The 23803-nt window shown below is 36.7% G+C and overlaps 1 protein-coding gene across 2 annotated transcripts in view; it reads right to left on the reverse strand.

Moving 5' to 3' along the window:
- The window catches only part of AK9 (adenylate kinase 9), a 135442-nt gene that overhangs the window by 48283 nt on the left and 63356 nt on the right, over positions 1-23803 (reverse strand). For both annotated transcript variants that reach the window (XM_023727645.1, XM_004372457.2), the window contains 7 exons: positions 23112-23226; positions 19213-19289; positions 16049-16210; positions 8277-8366; positions 7586-7789; positions 7093-7214; positions 3531-3734 (listed from right to left, as the gene is read on the reverse strand). In XM_023727645.1, the coding sequence (XP_023583413.1) occupies positions 3531-3734; positions 7093-7214; positions 7586-7789; positions 8277-8366; positions 16049-16210; positions 19213-19289; positions 23112-23226 (974 nt within the window). The remainder of the gene's footprint in view (positions 1-3530; positions 3735-7092; positions 7215-7585; positions 7790-8276; positions 8367-16048; positions 16211-19212; positions 19290-23111; positions 23227-23803) is intronic.

Consider the following 23803-nt stretch of genomic DNA (forward strand, 5'->3'; position numbering starts at 1 on the left):
TGTGTGGTTTTTCTAGCCAGGGTCTTGTAAATCCCACCCAGGTGACTGGGCAGGACTGTGTGATAGGGTAATTGTGGCCCACCAAGGGGATTGGTTAGTTTTGCATTAAAAAGAGAGCCAATTCCAGGGCAGAGAGGAGGAGCTCACCACCACCAAGGAAGGAGAGACCCAGCAGCAGAGACCTGGCAGCAGGAGATAGTACATTGGGCTTCCTGGCCCACGGAGAGAGAAAGCTGAGTGCCTTTGGGCAGAGACTGAGGGATAGGGAGAGGGAAGCCTGTGAGCACAGCTGGGGAGAGGCAATCCTGATGGAAGAACTGTATCCTGAGTGTTCTCGAGCCCGAATTGTAACTGGTACTTCCCTAATAGACGCTATAATTGCAAGTACAGTCTGTGAGTTCTGTGTGGCCATTGCAATGAATTATAGAACCCAGTAGAGAGTGCTGTGGAAGGGACAGTTGGTGTCAGAACTGGTAAAGATGGCGGAGAGAGGAGGCATGTCTGACCCCGCCTAAAAGAAATCAGCCTTGAGCAGTTGATCCTGGTTCTTCTTCCCCATTTTGGGGTTGGAGGAGGTCAGACACCGCCCCCAAGTCCTTTTTACAAAGCCCTTAAATGACACCACCACCAAAAGACTGGGAATTTTTAGTGACAGCACAACCACTCATCTACTTCAACAGTCCCTGTGGGCATCATATAAAAATTGATGTTCATGAAAATGGCCTAAATTCTTCAGAAGAATTTAAATCATGTTCTACATGCTAAGCTTAAGAAGGCACAGGCATTACATAAAGTAATATGGCAATATATTGTGATTTATATAGCTTGATCCAGTAATCCCATTCCAGAGAATTAATATTAACAAAATAATTAAAGAAAAACAAGAATGATGTGCCCAAAGATTTCCTAAGTACCATTTAATATCCACCACGGCAAAATACTAGGAAAAATACTGTGAAACAATGTCTAACAATGAATATGATGTTAAAATCGTTTTGATGATCAAAATGATCAGATGTTATGAGATCTATGTAGAAATATAAAAACATTTCTATGATATAATATTAAGTGAAAAAGTAGATTACAGAAATGTTATATACACTAGGAAAAAAATATATACATATGGAAGAGAGCTAGAAAGTAAAACACAAAACTAAAAACTATTGTCTATGCACACCCATGTTCATTGCAGCATTGTTCACAGTAGCAAAAAGATGGAAACAACCTAAGTGCCCATCAACAGAAGAATGGATAAACAAACTATGGTACATACACACAATGGAATACTATGCAACAATAAAGAACAATGATGAATCTGTGAACAGATTTCACAACATGGATGAATCTAGAGGGCATTATGCTGAGTGAAATAAGTCAATCATAAAAGGGGAAACACTGTGTGAGACCATATTATAAAAACTCATGAAAAGTTTTACACGCAGAAAGAAACAATCTTTGACGGTTACTAGGGAGGGGAGGGGAGCCCTGGTGGCACGGTGGTTAAGAGCTACGGCTGCTAACCAAAAGGTTGGAAGTTCGAATCCACCACCTGCTCCTTGCAAACCCTATGGGACAGGTCTAGTCTGTCCCATAGGGTCGCTCTGAGTCGGAATTGACTCGATGGCAACTTTTTTTCTTCCTTAGGGAGGGTGGGTGGTGAGGGAAAAACGCTAACTAGACAGTAGATGAGTGGTAACTTTGGTAAAGGGTTAGACGAGCACATAATACTGGGGAAGTCAGCACAGCTTGACCAAGGCAAGGTGACGGAAGCTTCATAGACACATCCAAACTTTCTGAGGGACCAAATTACTTGGCTGAGGGCTGGGAACCATGGTCTCAGGGGATGTCTAGCTCAATTGGTATAACATATAAAGCGTCTGGGGTCTTAAAAGCTTGTGAGTAGCCGTCTAAGATACTCCACTGGTCCCACCCCATCTGGAGCAAGGGAGAATGATGGAAAACAAAGACACAAAGGAAAGATTAGTCCAAAGGACTAATTAATGGATGACAACTATCACAGCCTCCACCAGACTGAGTCTAGCACAACTAGATGGTGCCCGGCTACCACCACTGACTGCTCTGACAAGGCTCACAATACAGGGTCCCAGACAGAGCTGGAGAAAAATGTAGAACAAAATTCTAACTCACAAAAAAAGACCAGACTTACTGGCCTGACAGAGACTGGAGAAACCCCGAGAGTATGGCCCCCAGACACCCTTTTAACTCAGTATTGAATTCACTGCTGAGGTTCACCCTTCAGCCAAAGATTAGACAGGCCCATAAAACAAAATGAGACTAAATGGGCAAATGAGCCCAGGGGCAAGGCGAGAAGGCAGGAGGGGACAGGCAAGCTTGTAATGCGGAACCCAAGGTCGAGAAGGGGAGAGTGTTGACAAGTCGTGGGGTTGGCAACCAATGTCACCAAACAATATGTGTATTAATTGTTTAATGAGAAAATAATTTGCCTTGTAAACCTTCATCTAAAGTACAATACAAAGAAATAATTAACAACAACAAAAACCTGTTGTCTAAAGCTCGTGGAATTATGTGTTGTGCTTTATTTTTAAAAATGGATCAAATATTGCCACAATGTGTTCTTAATAAATATTTTTTAAAGAAGGTGGAAAAATCTGTTCCAATAGTAGATAAACAAGTAAGAATAAAAATGTTCCCACAAAGTGAGGAAAAGACTGTTTTATAGTCATGGTAACTGGTTTTAAATTGACAATTTAGCTCAGACAAGTTTTTTGTAATAGAACCAATCAGTCTCAGCCTCTTGCCTCTGACGTCAGCCAATCAGAGACGAAGTCACTCTGATAACCTACCTTTGCGTATGAACCAGTCAACAGCAGTCTCACCTGATCAATCACACTTCTACAGATCATGTCTACCTACTTATGCCTCTGAAAGTCCACCAGTCCCTGAAGTCCACACTTCCCAAAAATCCTATGTAAAATTCAGCTGACTGCTCTGCTTGCCTGAACATTTATCGTTAGTTGCTTTCGAGTTGGCTCTGTTTCATGGTGACCTTACATATATAACAGAACAAAACCTTGCTCTCTTAATATAAACCACTAAAATAGTTGCCCTTCAGTCGACTCCGACTCACGGCAACCCCATGTGTGTCAGAGTAGAACCGTGCTTCATAAGGTTTGTAGTGGCTGATTTTTCAGAAGTAGATTGCCAAGCCTTTCTTTTAAGGGACCTCTGGGTGGACTTGAACCTCCAACTTTTCAATTAGCAGCCAAGTGCCTTAATCACTTGCACCAATCGGGGCTTCTGTCTCTTAATATAGTAAGCAATAAATTCAGCTTTGTCTTTTTATTTCAGATATAAAGATACATATTAAAGCATTACTGTAGAAATTAAAACAGATAATTATTTTATGTTATATTCCAAAATTGTTGTTCTTTGAGACATATTATTGTTATGTCAGATCAAGGACTTCAATCTTCAACAATAGAGGCTGGTAGTAAGTTCTAGAAAAAGTAGTAAGGAGCAATAATTTAGGATAGAAACATTGTTTTCACCTTCAATGGTTCTTCATGAGCCACATACTCCTCAGGGTGCTCCAGAAACTTTTCTTTAGCCTCAGCACTTGAAAAGTAGTAGATCTTGTCTCGATATTTAGCTGCTTCTTCTATGTTGCCTGGTTGTAGGATGAAGTTTTCTTTGAGAACCACTGGACAAAAGTGCTTTGTATCTCCCAAATGCCTCCTCTTTTCTTTAATTCTCTCTTCATTCTAGAAATACATTCACAGTTTGGAGAACATTATTAAGAAGTAATTTGATGCAATACTAAAGAGGAAATTTAAAAAATACTGGATCTTGGGCAATATTTAATCCACAACAATACAGATTTAAAGCAATCCATGAAAGGCTAGTTCTTATATGATTTTAATTATTTTAAAAAATCAGTTCTCATATTCCTCTAAATTCACATTCCATGATTCTTGATTTTCATAAGCATCACTGAGAATGAAATTATCCTCAGCCCTCTACAGATACAGGTGGAATGAAAAACCCCAGGAGGTGCTGGCACAGGGTCACTGTGAGGTTTATAAAAAAATATTATTCTCAGGAAAATAAGGAGCCCTGGTGGCTCAAAGGTTAAGTGCTCAGCTGCTAACCGAAAGGTTGGTGGTTTGAGTTCACTCAGTGGCTCTGCAGGAGAAAGACCTGTCAATCTGCTACCATAAAGATTACAGCCAAGAAAACCCTATGGGGCAGTTCTTCTACTCTGTCACATGGGGTTGCTATGAGTCGGAATTGACTAGACAGCACCCAGCAACAAGCAAACCCAGAAAAACAAAAGCTGAATCAGGGTCACAACTTCTTAAAATTAAATAAGAGATGCCTCAGGAATTGCTTTGTTTCCTATTAATACATGCTTATTGTAAAAGTGTTCAAAATACATCACAATGTATAGAGTGAAAACTTCATCTTTTTCCTTCCAATACTATATTAATACTCTTAATAATTTTGTGTGTATCATTCCAGACTCTTTTTTCTAAGTATATCCTACCAATATAGATAACCTTCTGTAAACGTGTAAAAATGAGAATAATCTATACTCTACTTGTGCCACCCTTCTTCAATTTTTGTATTAGGGTTATGCAAGCTTCAAAATCAACTGGAAGTATTTACCTTTTTTTATGATGTGGATGAATATAAGTAACATAGGAACTATCTAATCAAAGTAGGTATATTAGAAATAAACCCACCAATTATTTTTGTTTGTTCAGCTTTTATCTTCCTTCCTAAGCAAATTTTAGTAACTGATTTTTCTGGGTAAAATCCTTTTCATCTTGACTTTCAAATATATTAGTATAAAGCTTCTATAATTTAAAACAACTCTCTTTTTGTTTTTATCTAGTTATATACCCATTTCATTTCACATGTTTATTGTTTCTTCTTTTTACACGACTCGACTTGCCAGAAATTGTCTATTTTATTGCTCTTATCAATGAACTAAACTTACATTTTTATAATTAGGTCTACTGTTTATATTTTGTCTTATTTTCCTTTCATTAACTTTTGCCTTTAATCTTCTTCCTTCTACTTTCTTTTGGCTTATTTTGTGGTGCTTTTTTTCCAGGTTCTTCAGTTGACTGCTTTGCTATTTTTTTCCAGTCTTTCTTGTTTCCTAATAAATGCATTTAAAGTAGGGTTGCCAGACTTAGCAAATAAAAATACAGACCATCCAATTAAATTTGAATTCCAGATAACAAATAATTTTTCAGTTTATGCACATCCCATGCATAAAAACATTTATCTGAAATTCAAATTTAATTGTGCATTGTGTATTTTACCTGGCAACCCTAATTTCTACTTCTGCCATGCCACAATGTTTTTATATGTGATTTTAATATTATTATTCATTTTTAAATAGTCTGTAATTTTATTTACTTTTTCTTATTTAACTCACTATCTTATGTAGGTGTTTATATTTTTAAATTTTCCAGTGTTTATATTGGAACAATGGGGAAGTGCTATCCTGTCTGGATACTTGTTCTATTTTCTCTTTCTCCTCACAGTTCAGGACTCATACCCCATATGTCCAGGACTAGGTGTTTGTCTTTTTTCATCAATTCTGCCTGGACTTGGTGTGTCTTTCAATCTGTAGGTTATGTCTTTCTTTGTCTCAGAGAAATAAATTCTTGCCTCTCTTCCATCTCTTCCTTTTTTCTTCCATAACACCTATCACTAGCTAGGTCTCTTGGAGCTATCCTCCAAATATCTTTTCTCTCAAATTTTCCATCTCTTTCCTTACATTGTTGCTCTTATACTTTGAAATATGTCTTCCATTCAATCTTCTAATTTAAGAAACTTATTGGGGCCTCAAGAGTGGTGTTTCAGTTTCGTATTAGGAAGAGAGGAAGTGAGAAAAAGTGATTACATTATCAGTGAAGACCATACCTAAAAATGTAAGTTTTGAAAATTACAGATAGACTGAGAATTTTCTAAAGATACAAGAAAAAGGCCATTTTCTTGGATGCAGGAAATAAATAGAGTGTGACACAAAAGACTGGCAGATATAGCAGAAGGACAAGGAGAGAAAAGAATCTGAATATAAGACAAAATCACTTCCTTTAGCCACTCTTGACTAAAGTATTAAAAACTGTTATCAGAATCACACTGCATATCTTTTGTTGTTTGACACACAAATATTTGGGTTTAAGTTAAGCAACAATAAGTTAATTACAAGTGTATGTTTATGTAACTTAAGAATTATTTTATTTATAAAGCTCAGAATTAAAAGAACCATTTCCTGTTTTATGATAGATAGATGCCTGAACTGGAAGAATATCAAATGAGAATGGTTATCAAAATTCTGATGCCAAAAGAATAAGAATGAGGCTTGAATAAGAGTTGTTCCTGTGTGAGAATATTGCACACTATTATGCAAGCAGCCCCTCAAAGACTCCATTGCTGTATTTTATATAAAACACCCACTTATTGCCGTTGAGTCGATTCCGACTCATAGTGACCCTATAGGACAGAGCAGAACTGCCCCATAGGGTTTCTAAGGAGCAGCTGGTGGATTTGAACTGCCGACCTTTTGGTTAGCAGCTGAGCTCTTGACAACTGTGCCACCAGGGCTCCATACAACACTCACTTCTGTTAAATCTATAAATATTTATTTCTCTAATATCTATATATTTTTTCACCAAAAAAAGAAGAAAAGAAGATCCCTTTTCTCTCTTCATGGATGTAATATGCTGTTTATGCAGCCCTGGCATTGCAGGGCTCATGTGAAGCCAGGGTGGGAGGTTGTATAGGGCCACGTTCAATTTCCTTCTTGGCCACACTGAGCTTATGCCCACCTCTGGGGCTTTGCAGTGGAGTGATCTTTGTCCAGATCCTTTTCAGCCTTTCTGTCTCACCTCAAATGTCATCTTCTCGATAGTGTCCTTCTTTGATCACACTGTTTAGTGTTACTCCTTCCAAAGAAGTTGTGCATGAAAATGTTTATTTATGAAATTGAGGACACTTGTTTGTTCACTTGGGGCCCAAAAGTGATAGTTACCACTCAGGATATGTACATTCTGAGTGACCTGCCAAATGAGAATGATAATAAAAGAATCATACCTCTTCTTCTTCCTCTTCCTCTTCTTCGAGCTCCTCGTCAACTTCTCCTTCTGCCTGATAGTCTTCAGTTTCTTCATCATAATCTTCCATAATTAACTCCCATCCAGGGTATTTAAAAGGTTCTATAAAAAAAAAAAAAAAGAGAGACTTTTGGGAAAATATTTTGATAATAAAAGGATGTTAATGTATTATAGTACTCAAAGGCTAGGACAAGTAATTATGATTACTACTCTCTTAGATGATGTATGCACATAAATAGGCCTTAAAAATCTTAATGTGACAGCTGTCCAGTATGGTCTGTGGTAGTTGTGTCTGGCGGCTTTTCTGATTGGTCAGTGGCTGTGCTACAACAGTTGTGAAATATTTTAAATATCATCCTTAGATATATTGAATATTTTACTTCATAAACAATCAAGAAAGACTTTAAAGTTTCACAATGCTTCTAATAACATCACCTGCTCTTGATAATAAATGTTATGATTATAGTCCTTACTTTCCATAGTCTCAACTACTTTTTGAAGTAGTTCCTCTGGAGTTTTGCCAGCAATCTCCAAGTTTAAAATTTGAATAAAAGTTAAATCATTGAGTGATGCTTCCAGCTGTTTCCAGGAGAAGGTGAACTGTCTAATCCTCTCTTTAAGCGGCTCCATTTCAGGAACATCAGGATAAGCACCTTCTGGATACTCAGGAAGCATAACTTTTGAGTAAATGTTAAAGAAAAAAAAAGAGGCTTTAAATATTATCTTTTCAGTTATCTTGCCAGAAATAATTTATACTTTATAATACTGTAATAACATTTGAAAGAAATAAACATAATCTTCTAAGCAACAATATACATTCCATAAATTCATATTTTAATTATGCTTTGCTCCTTGTATTGGCTATACATAAATTATGATCTATTAATAAAAACAAATTATTATGATAATTAATGTGAATTTCATATGGTACCTTTCACTGTTAATAAAATATATAGAATAAAATTTGATAAAATATAGTGCTATAATCTGGTTAGATACATTTTTAATAAAATAATCTAAGTAAATATAACACACAACTGGCATACAATAGAGAAAGAAATCAGTAGGAAGTTGGTATTATGCCTGAAATAAGGGACAAGACTATTTATGAGAGAACATTAAAAGCACTTTGATGTATTAACTACTTTTATTTTATAATCTAACCTGTTTCAGATAATTTTTCAGTTTCCAGGCCCTCTTTGGATTCTTGCAGAATTTCAGTTTCAACTGTAGTATCCTCAATAGGCTCAGCTGCTTAAAACAGAAATCTAATAGTTAGTGTTTGAATTTTAAAAACACTACTCGTTTGTAAAAAGCTCTGGTTCAAAGAAAATTTCATAACATAATTTAAATCATATATAATATACCTAATTGAAAATGCAAGATATATGTTTGGTGTACTCAAAAAGCACAATAGGACAACGGAACTTATGAAATAAGAATAGTGAGGCATAAAGAGAGACCAACCAAAGATAAAGGGAGAAATACAAGAAAGCTAGCTGAAATAAGAAAATAATGCAAGGAAATAAAAAATGCACTAGCAGAATTAAGATATGCACTAGGAGAGTGGAAATAAGGGGCAGAAATAATAAATCAGTGATGTGGAGAACAACAGCTCTTCAAAGAATACAAAGAAAAAGGGACAAAGAGATGAAAACTATCAAGGAGAGATTAATGTGGTTAAGAAATAACAGCTATCTAACCAAAATAATAATAATAATAATTCTGAGAAAGGAATCCAAAACAATAAATGAAGATATAATAAATGAAGAAAACTATTTTGACCTTGAGAAAGACCTTGGTGTGAAGACAAAAAAACCTCAATGAATTACAGGAACAGTCACTCATATACCAACACATTTAAAAAATAACATTGGTATTGAAAAATATCCTTTGAGTATCCCTGTAGAAAAATAACACAAATTAGGCCAAATCAGATTTTCCCTTGGGTAGAAGACAATGGAGCAATGTCAATATGCAGGATTTTGAGGAGAAAAGGCAATAAGTAGTCTCAGATTTGCAAGGATTCACAAAACATACCATTCTGGACTCTTAAAAAAAGTATTCAAAGATGTAGGCTAGATGACCAAGAGATGAATCGAAATTAAAATCTCAAGAATGGAGAAACTGAGGAATTTAGAAGATATCCCAATGCAATTATTAGCACTTCTAACATCACATACGGAGCCCTAGTGGCACAGTGGTTAAAGTGTTCGGCTGCTAACCAAAAGGTTGGTGGTTTGAACCCACCAGCCACTCTGCAGGAGAAAAATGTGGCAGTCTTCTACTATAAAGATTTATAGCCTTGGAAACCCTATGGGGCAGTTCTATAATGTTCCATGGGATTGCTATGAGTAGGAATCGACGACGGCAGTGAGTTTGGTTTAATATCATATAGCTGCAGAAATCCTCAGAATTTTTTACAATTAGCATATATTATATTAAACTTGGCTGGGTGTCTGAATGAGTTTGTTACACACAGCTCAACATTACTTATATCAGAACTATGATCACTGTCTTTGGGAGACATTTCCCAAATTTTAAGTGGTCCATCTAAATAATGATTCTATTCAATATATCAATTCACTGTGACCTGTTGGTACAATGTACAGCTAAGTCATTCTGGAATTTATGTTTTCAGGATCAGATTTTTCTCAGGGACAATACTGAACTTTTTCTATGATTAAAGGGGATAATTTATAAAACTTTCAGGCTAAAATTTTTTCCTATGGCAATAGTTCTTAAATTTTATCATGTATAAGTATCACCTAGGTGTTCATTCAAATACAGATTCCTAGCCTCCATAGTAAACTTACTGAACCAGAATCTGGGTACAGCTCCTGAGCCTTTAAAAGAAGAACTGTAGGTGATTCTGAAGCAGATGATCTAACAGCTATACGGCTGAAAAAACAATTCCTCTGTGATGTGGAACTCTAAAGTTTCAGTTGTGCATTTGTTTAAGAATTTGAGCAGATTAAAACTTGCTTCTTGAATAAAATCTTGAGCCTACCCCTAGCCATTCCAGCAAACTGTACCTGTGCAAAGATAGTATGGTAGGTCCTATCTACCGGCTGGCTCCCTCAATCCCTTTCACTCTTCTATTCTCTTACCTTCCACCATAGAGCCAGGAAAGCAAAATCAAACCCCCAAATTAATCTGCAGCTAGGAGTGGTCAAGTGATACAATTCTGCCCAATGAAATGTAAGTGGAAGTTCCTGGAGACTATTTCCTGAATTAAAAATAAAAAGCAAAGGCTTACAAGGGGATAGCTTTGCCTTTGACCTTGCTTCTTCAAGTTTGTAATGTAGATATTAGGTCTGGATGCAGCAGCTATCTTTTTTTAATATATATATTTATTGTACTTTAGATGAAGGCTTACAGAACAAATAGTTTTTCATTAAATAGTCAGTACACATATTGTTTTATGACATTGGTTAACAACCCCACGACATGTCAACACTCTCCCTTCTCGACCTTGGAGGACTCTTTTTTTTTTGGTGAAAATATACATAGCCAAAGTTACAGAAGTTTCTACATGCACAATTCAGTGACATCGATTACATTCTTCCACTTGTGCTGCTATTCTCAATATCCTTTTCCAAATTATTCCATCACCATTATCTTCAACTCACTGCCCCCTAGAATTCCCATCAAACCTTTTGAGTTGCTGTTGTCAATTTGATCTCACATAGATAATTCTTTCTTTTTGTACCTTAGATGAAGGTTTTCAGAACAAATAGTTTCTCATTATACAGTTAGTACACATATTGCCCTATGACAATGGTTAACAACCCCATGACATGTCAACACTGTCCCTTCTCAATCTTGGGTTCCCTAACACTAGCTTTCTTGTCCCCTCCTGCCTACTAGTCCTTGTCCCTGGACTGCTGTGCCTTATTAGTCTCATTTTGTTTTATGAGGCTGTCCAATCCCCAGCTGAACGGTGAACTTCGGAAGTGACTTCACCACTGAGCTAAAAGGGTGTCCGGGGGCCATACTCTCAGGGTTTCTCCAATCTCTTTCAGGCCAGTAAATCTGGTCTTTTTTGTTTTCTTTGTGTGTGTGTGTGTGTGAGTTAGAATTTTGCTCTACATCCTTTTCCAGCTCTGTCCAGGACCCTCTATTGTGATCCCAGTCAGAGCAGTCTGTGGTGAGCCGGGCACCATCTAGCTGTACTGGACTCAGTCTGGTGGAGGCTGTGGTAGTTGTGGTCCATTAGTCCTTTGGACTAATCTTTCCCTTGTATCTTGTTTTCTTCATTTTCCCTTGCTCCCGAAGGTGTGAGACCAGTGGAGTATCTTAGATGGCTGCTCACAGGGTTTTAAGACCCCAGACGCTACTCACCAAGGTACAATGTAGAACACTGTCTTTATAAACTGTGTTATGCCAATTGAGCTAGATGTTCTCTGAGACCATGGTCCCCACAGCCTTCCGCGCAGCAATTCAGTCCCTCAGGGAGTTTGGATGTGTCTATGAAGCTTTCATGACCTTTCCTTGCACAAGTTGTGCTGGCTTCTCCAGTATTGTGTACTGTCTTACCCTTCACCAAAGTTACCACTTATCTATTGTCTGTTTAGTTCCCCTCCCACCCCTCCCATCCCTTGTAACCAACAAAGATTGTTTCTTTTTGTGTGTCAACTTTTACATGAGTTTTTACAGTAGAGGTCTCATACAGTATTTGTCCTTTTGTGATTGACTTATTTCACTCAGCATAATGTTCTCCAGTTTCATCCATGTTATGAGATGCTTCACACGTTCATCATTGTTCTTTATCGTTGCATAATACTCCATTGTGTGTATATACCATAGTTTGTTTATCCATTTATCTGTTGATGGGCACCTAGGTTGTTTCCATCTTTTTGCTATTGTGAACAGTGCTGCAGTGAACATGGGTGTGCATATGTCTATTCGTGTGACGGCTCTTATTTCTCTTGGATATATTCCCAGGAGTGGGATTGCTGGATTGTATGGTATTTCCAGCTTTCTAAGGAAGTGCCATATCATTTTCCAAAATGGTTGTATCATTTTGCATTCCCACCAGCAGTGCATATGAGTTCTGATCTCCCCGCAGCCTCTCCAACATTTGTTATTGCCAGTGTTTTTGATTCATGCCAGTAATGCCGGGGTGAGATGGTATCTCACTGTGGTTTTAATTTGGATTTCTCTAACGGCTAGTGATCGTGAGCGTTTCCTCATGTGTCTGTTGGCTGCTTGAATGCCTTCTTTGGTGAAGTGTCTGTTCATTTCCTTTGCCCATTTTTTAATTGGATTATTTGTCTTTTCGTTGTAGAGGTATTGGATTTTCTTACAGATTTTAGAGATTAGACTTTTGTCTGACTTGTAATGTCCAAAAAATTTTTCCCAGTCTGTAGGTTCTCTTTTTACTCTTTTAGTGGAGTCTTTTGATGAGCATAAGTGTTTCATTTTTAGAAGAACCCAGTAATCTAGCTTACCTTCTGGGGTTTATGTGTTGTTGGTTATGGTCTGTATCCTGTCAATGCTGTGTATTAGGGCCTCTAGTGTTGAGCCTATTTTTTCTTCTATGAACTTTATAGTTTTAGGCTTTATATTTAGGTCTTTTGATCCAAATTGAATTAGTTTTTGTGTATGGTGCGAGGTATGAGTCCTGTTTCATTTTTTTGCAGATGGACATCCAATTTTGGCAGCACCATTTGTTAAAAAGACTATCTTTTCCCCATTTGATGGACTTTGGGCCCTTGTTGAAGGTCAGGTGCCTGTAGGTGGATGGATTTACATCTGGGTTCTCAATTTTGTTCCAGTGGTCAATGTATCTATCGTTGTACCAGTACCAGGCTGTTTTGACTACCGTAGCTGTATAGTAGGTTCTGAAATCAGGTAGGCAGCAGCTATCTTTTGATTGTGAGGATGGAAATCATATACACACCGAGGATGGAAGAACAGTAAGACAGAAGATGCTTGGGGACTTTAATAACATCTTTAAGCTATCAGACCAGCCCTGGACTCTTGGATGAGACAAATTCTTTAATTATTAAAATCTTACTTTAGGCAGTTGTGTTATTTATAGACAAATGAAGTCACAATGGATACAGATGGAATGACCTTCCGCTTAAACAAAGATAACAGGCTTCTTAATTTAAAAAAAAGACAACCTTGCCACTGCCTGATAGTCAAAGCATATGATCATCCTTTAATTGACAACACTGACTATCAGTGCTTCAGAACTTGTCAGAGGGTAAACCTTGAATTATTACTGCTTAAAACTGGTCAGGTAGCTGGCTAATAGGGTGGCAGGAAGAGACTTAAACAGTGTTTAGTAGTTGCTCACTACAGGCTGCCCAGCTTGGGATTCTGATGACTTGGTAAATTCGGGCTTTATCTGAGAGGGATGTAGTAGGCTGGAGAAAATGTGATCTGACAAGGGTTTGTAGATGGCCATTCAGGAACCAATGGTTTCAGGAACACACCCTTTGTGCAGCAGGTGTTACAAGTGCTGTCCTAGATGTCAGTTGTCCCCTGCTCGTTTTCTTTGAATTACACTCCCTGATTAATAAATAAATAAATAAACCCAAACTCGTTACCATCAGGTCAATTCCAACTCATGGTGACCCCATGTGTTACAGAGCTGAATTGCTCTATAGAGTTTTCTTGGCTGTAATCTTTATGGAAACAGATCACCAGGACTCTCTTCCATGGAGCTGCTGGGTGAGTTCGAACTGCCAACCTTTATGTGAGCAGCCAATCACAAACTACTTGCACCACCCAGGGACCTATCACTTCCTAATAGTCTATTTGAAAACAAGTATTGGAGAGCAATGTGGAATTTTTTGAACATAAGACAAGTCTATGGATATTGGTTCTCTGGGCATATGTTTAATGCACCATCTTTAATGGATGTCAGTTTCCTTTTACTTCTTTTGGTATTTTTATGGTTTGTCTTCTTGCAAAGGGTAGGTGGGTGGCAGAACTGTCATCAGTATAACTGGTGGTGTACTGAGGAAATAATGAAGATTCTGGGTGAAAGCTCAAGTTGATATAAGTGTGAGACTCTGAAAAGAAATTGAGTATTCCATCCTTCTGGTCCTGATTTTATAATTATTGTCCCATAAAGCTAATGTCAATTCCTAAAGTAAAAAATGACCTATATTGAACTTGAGATTTCTCATTGTATAATTTTCCCTTAGTCCTTGTCCTTTTACCAGCTAACAGCAGGTTCCCAACCACTGACTGTGACAGGCTGGCACCTAGCTGCAGGTATTTGAAGAGAGTTAGTTTGTAGGACTAATATCTAATCCAATACTAACTGTGTTTGGAAGCATTTAGAAGCCTTGCTCCCACTCTGGTTGAGAACGCCATCTTGATGCTTTAAGCTCACTCTCTTACCTTGAGAGCATTGCTCATGAACTCTCTTGGTCTGCCCCAACCCATCAAACTGGACCTCCAGGGCAGGGCTGGCTTCATGGGCATGTGACCTGTGCAGTCACACAGGGCCTCATGCTTAGAAGACACTCACACTTGGATTAATGCTCTGCTGTTGTCTATAGGGTTGCTATGAGTTGGAATCAACTCGATGGCAACAGGTTTGTTTTTGTTGCTGTTGTCATCTTGAAATTTTTAATAATTTTTATCTTTGAACTTGTGTTTTATAAGTGAAGTCCAATGGGACTCCAACGGTAAAATGGAGCTTGTATGTGAGCAGAGGAGATGTGCACAAAATATGTGCTTGCCATTTCTTGCCACCCCATTCTCTTAAGCACGTGCAATGTGCCATGAACCCAGAATTCTGGTGGACCCAGGATGTGTGGGAGTGTGTTATGCCTATGACTGAATAAGGAGGGGGGCGCTGACAGCTCCGAGTGACCACACCTGCCCTTTGACTAGGGCTTGCTTCAAACACAGAAGGAAGGCAGTGGCATTCAAAGAAGCACAAATGACCAAGGAACCCCATCATATCCTTTGTTACTTGTGTTACTTCCCTCGTATTAGCTAACCACTTACTCTGTAAAATGATGACATAGAAGGAAAGGAAAAGATAGGGCAGCCCATATTTCTTTTCCTTTCAGTCCTTCCTTACTCATCAGTAAGCCAAAGGTACAGAGTGTTGGTAGACTGTGTGCATATTAAACCAGTTGCCATAGAGTCGATTTTGACTCAAGGTGACCTCATCTGTTTCAGAGTAGAACTGTGGTTCATAGGGTTTTCAACAGCTGTGGTCTTTTGGAAATAAATCACAAGAACTTTCTCCTGAGGCACTTCTGGGTAGATTCAAACAGCCACCCTTTAGGTTAGTAGCCAAGTACTTAACCATTTGCACAAAGCAGGGACTCTGTGCAAATTAAGAAGTGAAATAAAAACAGCTGAGTTAGTTTTGTGCAATGTTTCCACTGTGCCGGTGAGAATGAAATATATATTTATGTACAAGCTATGCCAAGTTGTGTAATTTTGGTGATCCCACATGTAAGTTAAATGCTCTTATATTTGCATTTAAAACTCGCATAGCACAACATAAAGATGATCAGTAAAATTCATGCTAATAACTAAAAAATTTAAATTTTCTTTACATAGAATGACATTCAATAGCAAATAAAAAACACCATGACAAGTCGAGAGAGAAAGCATGGAAGATAGGAAAAAGCTTTATATTATAGCACCTTTAATGACACGTTTTCCCTGCTTTGTGAACAAGGTGCCCCACAGTTTCATGGTCCCCACAAATTATGGAGCCGGCCCTGGCCCTAAGTGTCTGTACGGGGCAGAGCAGATTCAGCAGATTCAGCTTTCTTACCACACTTCACACCATGTGATCTGGACTAAATGGCCACTCTCTGGGGGCTCATCTCTCCATTCGTAGACTGTCTCCACTTTATCAACATATATACACGTATATACACACAGACACGCAAACACACTGATGGACATAAGTAGAATTAAGGACATCGCTCTCAATAAAGTCTAACCTGATTCAGGTTCTGTTTCAGGGACCTCACTCACTTCAGACTCTTCTGTTAACAGTGATGGCCTGGCCTCTTCGGATACCTCAGGCTCCTCAGCCCCTTCAAGAGCTTCAGACCCCTCAGCATCAATCTCTTCTTCAGCCTCTGGTTCAACTTCTTCAGTTACTAGGAAAAATTAGAAGAAATAAGTTATCATTCAGTTAAGTTAACAAATATTTACTGGGTGCCAGGCACTGTAGTAAGTGTTGAGGCCAAAACAAAGAATAAGGAATGATCCTTGCTCTCCTGGACCATGCGGTTTAACAAGGGAGAGAGAGACACAAATGACATTAAAATGTAGTGGTGATGATCATCTGCTCAGAGTGCTATGGGAGCACCAGTCTAAGAGTTTACTCCAAGGAGGAGACGTGTACAGTAGTCCCAAATATTATAACAGCAAAAAACTGGAAACAGCCCAAATGCCCATTCAATAAGGGAATAGCTAGAACTACACTGTCTGATATGGTAGCCACTAGCCATATGTGGCTCTTGAGCATGTGAAATGTGGCTAGTCCAAACTGAGATTAGCTGTAAGTGTAAAATGCACTGTGGATTTTGATGACTTAGTATGAAAAATTGAATGTAAAATATCTCATTAATAATTTTTGTACTGATTACATGTTGAAATAATATATTGGATACAGTGGGAAAAGTAAAATATATTACAATTAATTTCATCTTTTTTTTACTTTTTAAAATGTGGCTATTAGAAAATTTATAGTTACATATGTGGCTTGCATTGTATTTCCGTTGGGCAGCCCTAGGCTAGATTATATATATAAAATAATAGATTTTCTTATAGCTAATTAAAAATGATAAGTAACGGCATATGTTGATCAATCTGTGAAATATATATATTTAAAACCTAAATTTTATGTAACTATTGATGACCACTCTAAGAAATATATGCATAGAAGTCTTTTAGGAAGAAGATGGGGTGAATGGTGGTGTCAGAAAACCCATCTCCCTAGTTCCCTTTAATATACTTATGAAATTGCCTGAAAAATAAACTACTTTTATGCAAAGATGATATGAAAAAATAAGTGAGCTTATTTTCTGGACTCTGGTGGGAATTTCTGTGATCTTTCCCCAGTGAGTACCTCTAAGAATCACCTTCTATGGTATGATATACTTCTGGCATCTGAATTTTAATCTCAATCTGGATGATTAACCACCCTGAGAAAAGCATCTTGAAGCATCCTTATCCCAGGACTACAGTACATGTGGCTTCCAGGTATGTGACTTGGAAAGTGGTTGTTCTTTTTGTGTTATATGGAGGATCTTCATGGTAACACACACAACAAGGAAGAACTAGCATTTGCTGAATCCTACTAAGGTTGGGGATAAAGTTACATGCTGTACACCAGAAGCCAAAATTGCTTTCAACTGAGCATCTCTTGTAATAAAAATATCTTATCATGTACCTCCAATATATGTATATTTATTTATAAATTTTATTCTTATCCTTAGATACGTTATAAAACATACAGTAAAAATAATCTACTGATGCAGAAAAATGTAAAATATTCTAATATTTTTTGTAGAACTCTAAGGGATCATCTGTGTACCATTTAATTCAGGAAAGTACCAAAAAGTGTTGTAAGATCCTTGTACTATCTGTTATTTTGATGTGAATTATGTGTGGTATTCATTATCTATTGTTTCATAATAAATTACCAAAAACTTAGTGGTCAAAACGACAATAATCATATATTATTCTTGTAGTTTCTATGGGTCAAGAATTTGGAAGTGGCTTAGCTGGGGGATTCTGGCTCCAGATTGCTCATGAAGTTGTAATGAAGATGTCAGCCAGGGCTGCAGTCATCTGAAGCCCTGACTGGGGCTGGAGGATCCACCTCCAAGGTGACCCCCTCACAGCCAGAACCGAAGGCCTCAGAGAGCAGAGATAAACTGTTACCACTGTGTCCTAACCCACAGAATTGTGTGCATAATAAAATGGTGGTTGTTTTACACCACGAAGTTTTGGTGTGGTTTGTTGCATAAAAATAGAAAGCTGAGACAGATATTTCTCACTCTTTTGAGCCACAGACCTCTTTGGCAGTCTAGTAAAATTTATGGAGCACTTCTCAGAATAATACTTTTAAACCCATAAAATAAAACACATTAAATAAAAAAAACCTATTGCCGTCGAGTTGATTCCGACTCATAGCGACCCTACAGGACAGAGTAGAAGTGACCCATAGGGTTTCCAAGCAGCGGCTGGTGGATTTGAACTGCCAACCTTTTGCTTAGCAGCTGACCTCTTAACCGCTGTGCCACCAGGGCTCCAAAACACATAGGAAACCAATTATATTGAAGTATAGTTATCGAGATACATAAAAAAAAAGTACTGTAGGAAATTTGTGCTGCTTTATTAATAAAAAGAACTAGCAGTTAATTTAATAACTATCATAAGTTTGGAATACTGATAAGTGTAAATAATACTTCAAGATATCTAAAGCTGTAATGTGACATGGAAATATATTTTTATTGGTGACAAAGTCAAGGAACTACTGATACTATTATGTCATATTAATAGTTGAAAGAAATGCTAAATTTCAGTTCAGATTTAGTGAAAATAAAGATGTAACTATTTTCCCATTCAAGTTCACAGAGCTGTGAGTTTTACCCATGGACCTAGAGTTATAAACTCCAACCTTAAAATAAACCATTAGAGTAAGTTTTTCTGGAATGGAAATGGAAGTCTAAGCATAAAGACAATGGGTAGAGCAAGAGTTGGGTTGTTTTCTCCACTCCTGAAGGATCCTGCTAACAGAAGTAATTCCACCAGCAATGTGTCACCCAGAGACAAGCAAAAACCATTCTTAAGATGCTGCGCATGCTGCCCCACTGGGTCCCCATCTTAGAGGATGCACAAGTGGGTGTCTGTTGTGTCAGGAGTCTTTTTTCTATGAACCCATTATTCCAGTGACCAAATTGAAAGCACTTAAGAGAATGAAAGCAGGTATTATACATATTTCAGGACCATAGACATAAACCTGGACTGTCATGAGCAAATTGGAAAATATCGTCATGCTGCCTATAATTCACTTGAAATGTTGTAGTTGCTTGTAGTGACAATACAAAACTTAAACGACAGATTACTAGTCACATCAATCTGTGCTTGCCTTTGGCTTTCCCACTCATAGCTTCCAGCATCCTTCGATTTTCTTCTTCTATTTTCAATGCTGCTTCTGTAGCTTTTCTGAAATGAAAAGGCCCCAAATTTAATTGTGTTTGCAAATTCAGATATCTCACGATATTGTAGGTTTAAGGGCTTATAGTGGTAAAAATAAAGAGTAAACTGTTTACAATATTCATGATACTTTTTACTTTCCTACCTCAATTTATCAAAGTAAACTTTTTAAATTTACTTTTCTCAGTTAATTTTCAGGGTTTTTTTTTTGTAAGAAAAATTAGAATGTTATACTTTGAAAAATCTTGGCTACTAGTTAGGAAACCTGTTAAAATTAATAAAGGATTGTTCAACTCTAAGTTGAAAAGACAAATGGGAGGAGTTGCAGCATTTTATTTCTGATTAAATGAGAAATGTTCACAACAAATGTTAAGTTAAAAAAGTAGAGTATAAAACTGTATGTATAACAGAATTTTAGTTTTGTATTTAAAATTTATATAAATGAGAAAAAGACTAGAAGAAAATTAATCAACTGTTAGTAATTATCTCTGGATGGTGGCATTACAGGAGTTTTTACTTTTCTTTAACTTTTTTTCTGCATTTTTCAAATTTTCTATATTGAATAAATAGAAAATTTCTCAATTTATCTTTGTAGTTAGTAAAATATCCCAGTTATTTTCTTTTTAACACTGTAATGATAAAATTTAAAGGGACCTGGAATGAGGACAGTTAAATATCTGGAAAGAATCTGCTTTTCATTAGGGCTGAAATACCAAACCTGCCTTAAAAATGGTGAAGGTGGCTATAAGGAAAGTTAGTAAAGTAATGGAGAAAAGTAGTATCTATTAAAATTTAAAATGTATATACGTTTGACCTAGAAATTCTATGTCTAGGAATTTGACCCTTAGAAATAGCCATACTACTCGACAAAGAAACATATGTAACAATGTTGATTACAACTTTTTTATATGATTAAAACTGTATCAAATATTCACCAATAAGGGAATAGTTAAGTAAAGCACAGCCCATTCACAACAGCACCACACAGCTTTCCTCAGACTTTTCCTATAGGCCCTTCATTCTCTCATAATCAGTGTTCTTTGTGCCAATTTACCCATCCTTTGAAAATTTAATTAAATATATTTTCATCAAAAGACATTACAAACCTCTTCTCCCAACAGGTCTGTATTTTGTTAATAGGGAGCGCTCTCTCATTGTATTCTGATCCTATGTTCTGTAGTCAAGTCTTGGTGTAATTCTAGCTCTCTTTGTTCATGACCTAGACCTCTGAGACTACTGAGTATTGTTTCTAAACTCCCCCTTCCCCATTTTGATTGCGTGCTCATCAGTAGTCATTCTACGTAGGTCAGGCTGCACTCTTTTGTGAGACCTTCTTGATCCAAAACCTGGATAAAGTAATATTGCTGCTGTACATAGACCGAGAGGCAGTTGTTCAAACAGAACAAGGGGATACTGTGTGGTTTAAAATCAGGAAAGGTGTGCGTCAGGGTTGTATCCTTTCACTATACTTATTTAATCTGTATGCTGAGCAAATAATCCTAGAAACTGGACTATATGAAGAAGGACGTGGCATCAGGATTGGAGGAAGACTCATTAACAACCCACGGTATGCGGATGACACAACCTTGCTTGCTGAAAGCGAAGAGGACTTGAAGCACTTACTGGTGAGGATCAAAGACCACGGCCTTCAATAGTGATTACACCTCAACATGAAGAAAACAAAAATCCTCACAACTGGACCAATAAGCAATATCATGATAAATGGAGAAAATTTTGAACTTGTCAAGGATATAATTTTATTTGAATCCACAATCAACGCCCACAGAAGCAGCAGTCAAGAAATCAAAAGACACATTGCATTGGGCAAATCTGCTGCAAAAGACCTCTTTAAAGTATTAAAAAGCAAAGATGTCATCTTGAGGACTAAGGTGTGCCTAACTCAAGCCATGGTATTTTCAATTGCCTCATATGCATACGAAAGCGGGACAATAAATAAGAAAAACCAAAGAAGAATTGATGACTTTGAATTATGGTGTTGGTGAAGAATATTGAATATACCACGGACTGGCAGAAGAACGAACAAGTCTGTCTTGGAAGAAGTACAGCCAGAACGCTCCTTAGAAGGGAGGATGGTGAGACGTTGTCTCACGTACTTTGGACATGTTATCAAGAGGGACGAGTTCCTGGAGAAGGACATCATGCTTGGTAAAGGAGAGTGTCAGTGAAAAAGAGGAAGACCCTCAATGAGATGGATTGACACAGTGGCTGCAACAATGGGCTCAAACATAGCAATGATTGTGAGGATGGCACAGGATTGGGCAGTGTTTCGTTCTGTTGTACATGGGGTCGCTATGAGTGGGAACTGACTTAACGGACCTAACAACAACAACATAAAGATGTAAAAATTTGGAATCAAAAGAAGTAAAAATTAGTTATAGACATAGCTCAGAAAATCTCATATGGCAAAAAGGAGGTGAAAGTAGAGAGTTCGGAGACTGGGAGAGAGCTCTCTTTCCTTTTAAAAAAATTACAGACATATATATTTTTTATTTATATAAAATGCAGCAGACTTTTAGTCTAGAAATCACATGAACTCTGTTTGTTTTACTATTATGTTGATATCTGTTCTCAAATATTCGATCACTTCTCATACACTGCAAAAAAATTAAATCATCTCTTAAACATTAGCAGATTGCAGTTCCATTTGTAACAAAACTTTTAAATGTCTACAAATAAATGTAATAAGTAAGTCTGTAATTACTGTCTGAATTAGTAATACTTTTTAGTTGATATATCAAACAATAATTTTATAAATCAATTAAATTATAGTTCATATATTTTTGTGTTAAGCTCCTAAAGGAATGATTGATTTAGATGAATAATAAACACTAAAAAAAAAAAACTCTAACACACATCTCAGTTACTCCCATTTATCTCACCTCCCATCTCCCAGCTTCATAATTTCTAGAAATTTAATTATCTCTAGGTCTATCTTAAAGAGCTCTCCCCAACTACAGCTCAAATTGCTAACATCTGAAGGGAGAAAGCAAATAGCATTTGAGAATGCAGCTGTAGAAGCAATCATTAATAGCAGGAGGTTTAGTGGATTTATATAGAGAAATTTCACTCTGAAATGTCTTGACATTTATCACTTTGAGGAGTAGGAATCCCAGTGGACAAATTAAAATTTAAAGTATCTGAAGAGCACGTTTCAGCAAGGAAGAACAATTAGCAAATTAAGTCACTGTTTCTTTTTATACTTCTATTCCCCAATCTAAAGAATTTGATAGTTTATTGAAGTTCGGCCTTGACCCCAGTCATGAGCAGTAGATAATGTGTTCACATTTTTAAAAGTTCTTCATTGCACCCAGATTAGAGAATGAGTCCTCAATGACAAACGTAAAAAGCTAGTTTTGAGATTTAAAAAAGAAAAGAAGCAATGTTAATATATTTGTTAAGTGTTCTTTTCTTATGTAGACCTTAGCTTTGAATTTTAGTCATAGCACAAGTATATTTTCATTTACTTCCTAACATATTATTTCTTCAGTGAATAATAGTTAGCAAAACCATTTAAGTCACAGGTAAATATGATAAAAATATGTAATCTTTTTTTTTTACATTGTCTTTCGAGAGTAGATATTTGATTTAGAGTAAGTTTGATATGGGCTATGAAAACATTCACACCTGTGGAATTTAGAGATTCTGGGAGTATTTTGGAAATTATTGTTTTTCTTAGATCTAATTACAACTGGATCTAGTTAATAGATCATCACTTTGATATAAAAGTCACTTCATTAGTATAAATTGTAAGTAGATATTTAACATCCATAAAAGATACATTAACCTTCTTTTATGCCAGGCAGATTTTACCTTGCAGTTTCTTCCTCTTTTTTCTTCGTTTGCAGTTCATCTAGTAATCTTTCTAAAATATTAGCATCAATTTCAGATTTATTCTCTAAATACAATCTGTTAAGTAAGTATTTTCCTGAAATACAAATAAAGAGAATAATATCATTTTTGAATATGTATAAAATAGAGTCAGATACATTTTGGAAATTGACAACGAAAAATTATTTCTACATATATTCAAATATACTTTCCTGTAAGCATTATCTAAATAGAGCCCAGAGTCTTTAAAATATTACAAGTATATTAATATATACTTTAAAAAAAGTATATGTTGGCATGGTAATAACTAAATCATTAAAAGAGGATGCATATTACATTCCTCCTCTCCCCCTGAAAACTCTCTTCAAATATATTTCCTTAGGCGGCAAAGTAACAGAATAATTAAAATTGAGCTGTTATCTTTATGCATCTAATTTTTCTTGATTGAAGGGAAGAAGAACTACTCATATGTATAATCTTTTCCCATTAGCCTTATAGATTGTTCCTTAGAGGTTATAGCTGCTGATGTGTACCGTTTAATGAGAAACTATGGTGTTCTGTAAACCTTCATCTAAAGTGAGAATAGCAGCACAACTGGAAGAACGTAATTGGCGTAACTGAATTGTACATTTAGAAACTTTTGAAATGGTGTATCTTTGGCTATGTATATTTTC

The sequence above is a fragment of the Trichechus manatus genome, unplaced genomic scaffold, assembly GCF_000243295.1.
Source record: "Trichechus manatus latirostris isolate Lorelei unplaced genomic scaffold, TriManLat1.0 scaffold00017, whole genome shotgun sequence".
In the NCBI taxonomy this organism is placed as follows: Eukaryota; Metazoa; Chordata; class Mammalia; order Sirenia; family Trichechidae; genus Trichechus; species Trichechus manatus.